At 41.3% G+C, this 10859-nt stretch overlaps 1 protein-coding gene across 1 annotated transcript in view; it reads right to left on the bottom strand.

The window, feature by feature from the left end:
- Snx7 (sorting nexin 7) overlaps positions 1-10859 on the bottom strand; it is a gene marked incomplete at its 5' end in the record, with an annotated part of 62498 nt that overhangs the window by 43540 nt on the left and 8099 nt on the right. The window contains 3 exon segments of the mRNA XM_013516541.1: positions 518-604; positions 3187-3386; positions 9815-10013. Coding sequence (XP_013371995.1) covers positions 518-604; positions 3187-3386; positions 9815-10013 — 486 coding nt within the window.

Raw genomic sequence — 10859 nt, 5'->3', positions numbered from 1 at the left:
GACAGAGAAAGAGAAAGATTATAAAGAAAATCAACTAGGAGACCACGTACCAGGGTGTGAAATAATTAAAAGTGGGCAGGAAATTAAAACAGAGGAGGGACGACGGCCTCCGCCAAGTAGGGTGCAGCGAGTACTACAGACTCGCAGGGGCTTTTCAGAGACTCCCCTCCCCTGCAACACACGCATTCAAATGTGTTCAATGCCCACCTACGTCTTTAACAGAAAGGTTGAAGTGTTCTTCACCCGCTAGAAGGCGACTAACGCGACAGGCACCTTCCCCCTCCGTTCTCGCTCTAGGACGGGCAGCCCGGTCCGAGGCCGGCAAGACAGACACCACCATGAAGACTCACAGGGTGCTTCACGCTTACGAGAACGCTTAGTACCATTCACTGAATGCTTAGAGACCACCGTATAATAAATACCACAATGCTAATAGAAATTGCAGATGACTGCTTCTAAATTACGCTATCTAAAAATTTAAAACGAACAAACAAACCAAAGAACCTTAGAAACCTACCAGATCAGCGTCTGCCTTTCTGTAGGTCAAAGCTTCAACTCTGGAATCCAGTTCTGCTTGTATTTGGTCTCTTCTTTTCATAACACCCTTTATATAAAACAAGGATAAAGCAAGTTGCACTTAGTTTAATTAATATTTCTATAACAAAAAATACATTTCTGAGTAAAAACAATCATCAGGAATAGATTCCCTACACAAAGGTGATTTCCTTACTCTTACAGTCTCAATTGTAAGTGAATACCCCACACGATCTTTTATATTTTACTAGTTTTCCTATCGCGTATTTCACTAGTTTAAGCAAGGTTTGTATGTTCGATATTGGAAAGAACCGTCTTCAAGAAAAGCAAACAAAATGCAAAGCAGTCAATGGGGACACTGCAAACACACGGTGTGGTCCTCCTGATGCAGCCAGGAGTCACAGGCCACTTTCCTGGGAACACCAAGTCAGCACAAGCCCTCGTCTCTGACCCCAAAGGGCACTTACACAGGGAGTCTTCTCAAGAAACCGAAGCATGCACTCACATCTTAATCATTTTATTTTTACTCAAAACGTATAAATATTCATCACCTATTCACACTTACTTTGATGAGAAATCATGGTCTATTTTTTAATAGTTTCATCTCACTTTCTTGAGCAACCAGAATTTCAGTATTTTTAAACTTGAAACACTCCTGTGCAGCACTGTTAATATATAATCAACCTGTACCTTCAGTCATTTTTTCAATCTTTTATCTTTTGCTTGGAGATCCACTTTTCTTCGACTTTGTATCCATGAGGACTCTTTTTCACTTGTAATCAGCTTTCACTAGTACTCACAATATTCATAATAAAATTCCAATAACACAAATGGCCTACACACATTAAGGCGATAATAAAATGGACTCTGGGGAAGCAAACAAGTCAGTCGGAGCAAAAAGTGCAGAAGGGCCTCAGACAGATACAAACCCTCTGCGCGCTCTACAAAGAGAAGACTCTAAATGAAGCTCAGTTACATGGACGCCATACAAGGGTTCTACAGCACTGGAAGGAGACTGAGGGACACTCAGACAGGATCTAGAGAACCACCCATCTAGTTGTGCATCTAGCAGAACCGTGCTTAAAATATTCAAGAGGTGAACATAGTCCTCAGCGTCAAATAAGCCAACGGAAAATTCACCTAATCATCATAAATCTCTTTCAGTTTACCTCACTGTGCAATGTGTCACTGAAGTCAAGAAGCCTGCCTCTCTCTACCCGAACGATTCATCCTGCAGTTCAGTCCCACATATTTAAGGGCTCTTTCTGTGAAGTATTGGGCTTAGCGATACTCTGAGTAAGAGGCTGCTTCATGAAATAGCGAGTAAAAATTACGCAAGTTCAATGACTTTTATCAAAGAATTATGATTCGTATTTAAGCTCACACTGAAGAAAACACAGCATGAATCAACACCAGAAATGTGAAGTACACACTTCCGAGTACCACAGAAATCTATAAAATTATTCAATTAACTGAGGCCTACACAGTGAATCTTTGTCGTTGCTATATTTTTGTACACCTTTAACAACACAGGATTAAGTTCCATCTTGACATAAGATAAGGAAAGACACTACCCAAGCAAGGGAAAAGAACGTACAAATCAGACCTCCCTGATGAGCCCCCAAGGGGAGAGCAATAATGCAGTGGAACCAGGAGATGTGTCAAAGAGATTCACTGAGAAAAGCATGAGACTCCTCCACAGTGAAACTGAAGAGGTCTGGGAAGCAAGCAAGGTGTGTTTACAGGAGGGCTCCAATGAAGTCGGGTAGCAGCAGACATCTAGAAGAAGCCTGAGAGTGATAAACAAAGGACGGGTGGAGTTTATGCTGCAAAGCTAAGACACTTTTCCTTATCAATATTGAGATAAAGCTAAAAAGCTCTAGAAATCCAGGGCGCGTAACACCAAAAACGAGACACAGCTCAAATTACAAATGGCAGGAAAGGCTGTATCTAACTGTAACTTGGCTTCTGCCTCCACTGCTCTCCCAAAATGCTTCAGACCAGAGGGTGACAGTCTGCGCAAAGTCCTGCGGGCACAGGATAATACCACACGAAAACATTAGCTTTGCAGACAGCATCACTAAACCCCAAATATGTGGAAATCTGTCACTTGAACTGAGAAGGTAAAACACAAAACTTTCAGTAACAGGAATAAAAGCCTTTTCAAATAGTGAAAGAAAACCATTTTAACGTGAAGGATTTCCTTTTGTAGCAAGCAGAAGGCAAAATAAACATCACGATCCTACTCAAGTACTTTCCACATAATGGTATTAAATCTCTTGCTAAATCAAATGTACCGAGAAGTGTTCCGGAAAGCAACTCTCATGAAAAGAAACTGGCAAAGCACTACCCATTTTTTTAAAGTAAAATTTTAACGAGATTGAAAAAATTGTATTTCCTAAGTAAACCTTGACTGGAGATATTTCTATGCTAATCTTGTAAACTGTTGGTGATATTATGGAGTGTTTCTGCTTTTTATCAGTATGTTCTTCCAGTCACCTGTACAGTGAAAAAATACTTCTGGATCATCTATGTGCAAAACATCCTGCGAACCCAGGAAAGCAGTGGCATACAAACAGAAATTAAAAACTGACGTTCTAAAGATTAGAATCAAGTTAGGCACTGTGTATAACTGCAATTAGACGCTCTTACCATTAACACATCACCGTAAAGCACGTACTCATGCATGACCGGAAGCACGGCCTCGGAGAGACCGGACATCCGCTTTTCAATGGCCGTACAGCACTCCTCAATACAGCTGGCAATGCCTTTCAGAGGGTCCGCCAGATCTTCCTCTGACGCAGACCACAGAACATGAATTGGGCCGTATTCCTTCATTTCATCAAAGTATTCTACAATAAAAACGTATGACTTAATGAGTTCATGGATTTACGAGTGTTTTCAAAACCCCTACGTGACAGACGGCACGGAAGGGTTTTATCTATCATGTCCTTGCTCACCTGTGAGCACGGCAGTCACGTCTTCCTCCATTCAACTAGCCACCATCCCAAGTGACCAAGCCAGTCTTTGAACAACTACTGCCCCAGGGTAATCAATAACGTGTTCTCCTTCACTGTCAAAAACATCTTGGCTTAGAAAACAGTCTATGATTATCATATCTATTACGAACTCCCCCTACCGCACTAACTGCATCTGAGGGTCTCACAGACAACAGGTCCTACACAAAACTTGTCTTTTCTCTCCTTTCCTTCTGATTTTATACCCTACTCAAATAGTAATCCATAGTCAGAGATCTAAGCATAAAAAGACGGAGATCATGCTAGCAAACAGCCAATACTTGCAAATAGCCAATCACTAATTTCACTATTTCTAGGACTTAAAACTGTCTACTTCCCTCCCTCAGCACTGGCTTGTACTACGGCAGCAAAGGACTCCTAACTGCTCTCTCTCTTTCCACTACTGCCATAATCTATAAACGCTGATTTTTTTTTTATAATCAACCCCTCCTTGCCACTCCAGGTCCAACTCTGAAGATTTGCAGCCAAGTATATTTTGACTCAAGCCCAAATAACTATTTGTTCATGAGTATCTCATGATTTCTCTGAAACATTTACATATACCCTTTGCCTTGCTCTGTACGATGTCTATCACCCAACAAACCACCTCTAATTCTTTCTATCCCAGTTCAAATACATCTCCTCTGATTCCATTCTACAGGATTCTAGGTTGCGTACATCCTCAATGTGCCTATCGTATTTTGTACTTTTATTAAAGGATTATCCCACTCTATTATAATTGATTGTCATGTCACCTACTCCTAAAGCAGTTGCTCAGTTTTATTATTTTTGTATCTGAAAGATCTGAAAGTCTGAAAGTATCTGAAAGTCTCATAAATAATGTATGCAGTAAGCATTTTTCCACCAATGAGAGAATGAATACAGAAGCAGCAGTATTCAATGCACGATGTACTGTGGATTCAAAATTATGGATTTCATTTTTAAAGGTTAGTATTGTTCCATTTTTACTTTTACACTATCAACTTTATTTTTTAAATTAATTTCATTGGTACACTTTTAATACACACACTAATCATTCATCACAGGGAACTTGTACCTACACATATTACACCTTGACTCTTTTTCATCCCTATTCCCTCCCTTCCCTGTCCCCTCCCCCTCCACTGTTCCCCTTCCTGAACATATTCCTCCTACTTCCCGACATCCACCATCCATTTTGGTCCTTATTTACCCTTTGAGGTTCTCACACAAAGGAAACAATGCCATATTTAAACATGTCTGTCTTCCCTACTTTTCTCTCATTGCTGAAACAAAATATCCGATACTCAAAATTAAGGGAGAAACAGTTTATTTAGCTCACAGTTTGTGCATGTTTCAGTCCATAATCAGCCGGCTCCAAGGCAGGGGGGCATGGCCCAGGGGTTAACAGTTCAAGGTGGCAGAAGGCAGCAAAAGCACCAAGAGCCAAAGGGGCAAAAGGAGGTGCAAACCTCTTTTCCTCCCTTTTATTGTATATTGTAATCCAGGGTGCGTGTGGCCCTCACACAATCTCCATGCCCTCCTCTTAGACAGGATGAGGTTGTTTACAAAGGACGGACCCTGGCTCCCTGCTGAATCACTTAGATAAACTTCTCAAACTGACACAATTTGTATCAATCATTACAATCCTCCCCTTGTCAACTGGGCAACAGACACATTTCTTTAAACCAGTTTACAGATGCAAAGACATACTTAGTCTTATCATTTCACAACTTGAATGTTATAAAACAGGTTTAACAATTCTTAAGAACCAGTTTCAATAACTTGCCATGGTGGCACACGCCTGTAATCCCAGCACTCGGGAGGCTGAGGCAGGAGGATCACTGCAAGTTCGAGACCAGCCTGAACTGCATAGTGAGATCCTCCCCACCAGCCCCCCTCCCGCCAAAAAAAGAAAGAAAAAAGAACCAGTATTAAGTTTATCAACATTATATTACATTAGAAACACAGCATTCCACCCCTGGCCCCCCAAAGACTCATGCACATTTCTTTATGCAAAGGCATTTAGTTCATCTGCAAGAGTTGCCAAAGTACTAACAGTTTCAGCATTGCTGAAAAGTCCAAGTCCCAAGTCTCCTCTGAGAAGGCAAACTCTTAGCTACAAGCTCCTGTACAAATGAAAACCATGTTAAACACTTCCAACATTCAAAGGCACAAGATAAATCTTTTCATTCCAAAAGTAACGAACAGGAATACAAAGGATTGGGGCCAAAGCAAGTCCAACATCCAGCAGGGCAAACGTTGAACCCTATAGTTCCATGTCCAGCACCTGAAGCAATCTGTGGCAAATTATGAGCTCCAAACGGCTTGAGTGACTCCACTCCTACAGCACTTCCAGTGGTTGTAGCACCCACGGCTTCTTTCTCAGGCCTACTTTGCTCCCTCCCTGCAGCTTTACTTAGACAATTCACGTTGCTGGCTTTTCTAACCTTTGGGGTCTCCACTGTACCTTACACTTCACACTCAGAGCTTCACATACTCCCACTTGGGGGCACACTGCCTGGCCTCTCAGGCCTTCTGAAACTGGGGTGGAAGCCTTAACTCCACAACTCTTGCATTCTGCGTGCACCTAAAACCAGCGCCATGTGGATGATGCCAAGGTCTGCTGCCAGGTGGAGGGGTAGCCGGGCTTCCTCCTCTCTTGGCTGTACGGGTCGAGTGCCTAGATTGCTGGGCTCTGTGAGCCTGATTCTGAGGAACAAATTCTCTACGCCAGGGCTATTCTAGAACCTGGCGCGGTCACTATTTTGGAACATGGTACTGTATGGCTTTCTCCTCAAAGGAAAGTCTTTCATTTTTGTGGGAGTTTTTTGCCACTGACTTCCAATTTCACTGCACTATAATCTGATAATTTGCAAATACACATGGGATAATTTCAATTCCTTTGCATTTACTGAAGCATGTTCTGTGAGCTAGTCTGCGGTCTACTTTGGAGAAAGTCCCATGTACTGCTAAGAACATGTTTCCTGCTGTTCTGAGATGGAACAATGTAAACACCTACTAAGTCCATTTCTTCGAAGGTTTGGCTGAGCTCTGATATTTCTTTGTTGATACTTTTGTCTATTTGAGGTGGTGGGGTATTGAGTTTCCCCACTGTAATTCTTAAATGATGTTTCATTCCATTAATGTTTTATATAGGTGGATGTGCTGGTATTTGGTGCATATATATTTATATTTCTCTTCCTCTTGGACTGTTCCCTTAATAAGTATGTAGCAACCTTCTTTATCTCTTCTAAACAGTCTGGGCTTGAAATCTACATTTTGTGCAAAGAGAATAGCTACTTCTGCCTTTTTCTGGGTTCCTGTCACATAGAGTATTGTTTTTCACCCCTTAACTTTTAGTCAATGAACTTCTCTTTGTGTTAAATGTATTTCTTGTATGTAGTATGTTGTTGACTCTTATTTCTTGATTCATTCTGCCAGTCTGCTTCTTTTGATTGCTGAATGGAGACCATTCACATTGATGGCTGTCTTGGTTACTTTTCTCTCCTTGCTGAGACAAAATACCCGACACCCAGAATTAAGGAAGGAAAGGTTTATTTAGCTCACAGTTTGTGGAGGTTTCAGTCCATACTCGGCTGGTTCCAAGGCAGAGTGGCACATGGCAGAGGGCAACAGTTCATGGCGGCGGAGGATAGCAGAAGCAAGAAGAGCAAAAGGGAGGAGTGGGGGCAAGCAGCCTCTTTCCCTGCCTTACATATGCAAACAATCCGCCCCACAGCGGGTGCAGCACTCACACCCACGAATCAATCATAAACTCTAGAAGCCTGCCCCATGACTGCGTGAGACTTTGGAGGACACCCACAGCCAAACCATAATGTTTATAACTGGTAAGAATGGAATTACCCTTGTCATCTTATTTTTCTGTTGTTGGTTCCCTTTCTTTCCCCTCTGTTTAGTTGCTTGCTTTGCCTGGTGGATTCATTCTACGAAATTGTTGTCTTTTTCTAGAATATCCTTCAGAATTTTTTGGACACACTATCAGCTTTAATGACATATAGCTTTTTATATGGAGAATTCATACCCAGAAAGCATTTTTATCTAATGTCTATAAAAGTTTAATGAAACTCTTTACGTTTAACCATCTTTCTACTCACTAGAATTCACTAAACTGTATGATATTGCTCTAAACTAAACTATTAAAACTTCTGATTGAGCAAACTGAAAAAGCTAAATTTAAAAACGACAGAAATATCAGTTGTCACCTAATAAACGTATAAAGTTTAATGACATCTAAACTGCTTCTCAAGCCTAGGCCCATAGTTTCTGTTAAACAGTGAGCAAACTAGTATTTCCAGAAAAGAAAGTATTCTGTATTTTTTCTTAATTTATGTGCACGTCAGTGTGCATCATTAAAGGAGTAAGTCTTTCCACATACAAAGCTTCCCTAAAATTACCCAGCACTCAATTCACATTCACATGCAAACATTTAACAGGCCACGCTGCCATTTGTCTGCTAATATATTTATTTCCCAACAAGACCGTAAGCTGAAGCATGGAAAAATCTTTAACTTTTTCTCTAAATCTCCAGCTTAGAGAAGTAACACAAGCTGTGGTCAATACAATTCTGCTAAAGGAACTAGAAAATGTAAAATGAAGTTAAATCAAAAGAAAAATTAAGAGTTCAAAAAAGCAAAAGAGAAACCAGTAATCGCGATTACCAAATTCCTCCTAATATGAATATACATGATTCACACTACATAGGTTACATTCCCAAAGCTACAGAAAGAACTTCCATTCCTTTGAGTGAAATCTTGACAAAGAGGCTTCATACTGCAAAGACTAAGAGCCCCTCAACTTTGGGGCAGTAGCTGTTCAGAAGAAGAGCTCTGATTTTTTAATTCTATGGAAAAATCACCTATCTCTCTGAACATTTTACAAACATCATAGCCTATCAAAGATTTTAAAACTATCTCTGCACCAGCGCATATAAGCATCTTGGTATCCTATGAAGATCTTCAGTGGCAGAGGCTTCTTTTAATTGCTAGTCAACCTAACTATGCATCCAGAATCTGTTCAACGGAACTGGAACCACAGAACCTACTTAAGGAAAAATGGTAAATGGCAAATACAAGAGCAAACCCAGGAGGGTGAACCCAAATTATGAAACTGCGCTCCGTCACAACGATCTTACTAAGTGTCAGTGCACAAAAATAAGGAAGAGAAAGGACAAAGTATACTCGCCATAACTTTTCTGAAATCTTTACAATAATCACTTCTTGATTCAGCAAATTTTCCCACCACTATTCCAAAGCTTATGTTCATTCATTTACTTTTTTGACCAGTGAAAAAAATTTTAACTGAGCACATATTATGCTAGGCACTATCTACTGACTATATATTAGGAAAAAAGACGAAATAAAATAAATCTGTTCCCTGGTTATTCTCACGGACCTTGCAATTTAGTGATGGACTCAAATAAGCCATGGACACCGGGATTCTTGTTTATCTGTAAGCATTTCCTCACCTCTAACATTAGCATATATGAGGAAATATGCTGCCGATTCAGCCATCTATTTTTAGTTTAAGCAAATGCAATTAGAAAAGTACAATAAGAATCTCTAAGGACTTAGAGAAGCATCATCAAGGAGTACTCTAACTTATTCTTTTTTTATGAAAAAACAGAAAGTGACAAAAGGAATACTAATAGAAAATGTGAAAAGACATTTTCCAACATATAATTTCCAACATATAACTCTTTCTACCGTTTTTGGAGTAGTACCACTTCCTATCACCACCACTACCAAAATAAAGGACTCGAAAACACAGAGAGTCTCTTTCCTGGAACATCATCCATTTCTTTGAGTTTAAGATACGGTCCATGTTGAACAGATGATAATGACTCCCCACAACCCCATCCAGAATCTTAAACTCAGGAGCCAGTTGTGGTGGCACATGCTTGCAATCACAGCACTCAGGAGGCTGAGGCAGGAGGTCTGCTGTGAGTTGGAGGCCAGCCTGGGCTGCACATCAATACCTTTTCTCCAACAAAATAAAACGAACAAAATCTTAAGCTCAAGGCTTACTTTACCACTATTACCTATAAATGCGGGCTGGAATAGCTTCTGACTGATAGAAGCAAAGGAAGAGTGGCAGTGACTACCTTCAGAACCACGTAGGAAGCAGGAATTCTTCCTTCACAGTTGGGTTAAACTGTGTCTTGAAGGTACAATCCTACCAGGTGTGGCCGTATTAGAAAGTAAAGGTGAAGGGTCAGAAGAAACGACACAGCTTTGAAATCACACATCGGCGACTCTACGTACCCCTTTCTTCTTTGTAAATCCTCTGAGATATTTTATCTATTAAATTAATCTTCTGGCTAAATATTTCAATGAAGTGATTCATTTCCATGAAATCCTCTGGGCGGTTTTTCACCCCTCTCAAGGAGGACGCCACGGCTCTGACTGTCTGCCCCATCCTGCTCAGCAGCCCGGGTCCTTGCTTCTTGTGAGAGGAGAGCTCCTAGAAGGGAAGACAACCCGTCTGTGAGGAAAAGTGCCAGCACTCCGAGGCTCAGGGAAAAGGACCCGAATTGCGAGAGTGAGGTCAGGGCGACAGAGCTCTTCCCACACACTTTCTCAAGGTCAGCTCGCAGTGCACGGATTTCACTACGGTACGGTGTCTCCTCCACGCCTCCACCCTGAGGATAACAGTCCTTCTCAAAGGACTGAGGTAAAGCAAGTGGACAGTCTCTCCTTGAACACAAACCTTTGAAAGAACACAATTTACAGGGGGAAGTGCTGAGGGAGATTTCAGAGAAGCAGAGAGGATGACCTGAGAGACCATGTGTACTTTCTAACAGGAATTTAATGGAAAATGACTGAGAGACTCGTCAGGGCCTACATTACTTGCTGCAAAAAATGGAAAACGTTAGCTCTTTAGCTATAATAACGGCTGACATTTATTGAGAACTTAATACACTTAAGCACTGTGTTGACACTTTTATATACATAACTCCCAGTAAACCTACGAGGTAGGCTCCACTCTTACCCTCATTTCACAGAAGGAACACAGCAAGGTTATGAAACTTGTTCAAGACCTAAGAGCAGTTAAATAAGGGGCAGAGCAGGATCAGAACCCTGGCAGCAGGACTGCAGCAGCCTCACTGTTAATCATGAACCTGCTCCGTCTCCCTAACACCGTTAGAACAGTGTGTAAACACTACCTGCCCACGGCTCTTCCACTGACGTGGCTACACTGTGACACCCCCTCCCCTGGCTGGCTGTCTGCAGAGAAACGTCTTTAATAAGATGCGCAACTAATCATTCCAGACTTCACCCAGGAAGGACAGCTACAGGCTCACAAAAT

This window comes from Chinchilla lanigera, unplaced genomic scaffold, assembly GCF_000276665.1.
Source record: "Chinchilla lanigera isolate Chin_1 unplaced genomic scaffold, ChiLan1.0 scaffold00034, whole genome shotgun sequence".
NCBI lineage: Eukaryota > Metazoa > Chordata > Mammalia > Rodentia > Chinchillidae > Chinchilla > Chinchilla lanigera.
The sequence above is the reverse complement of the archived record's forward strand: the minus strand, read 5'-3'. Positions and strand labels throughout refer to the sequence as shown.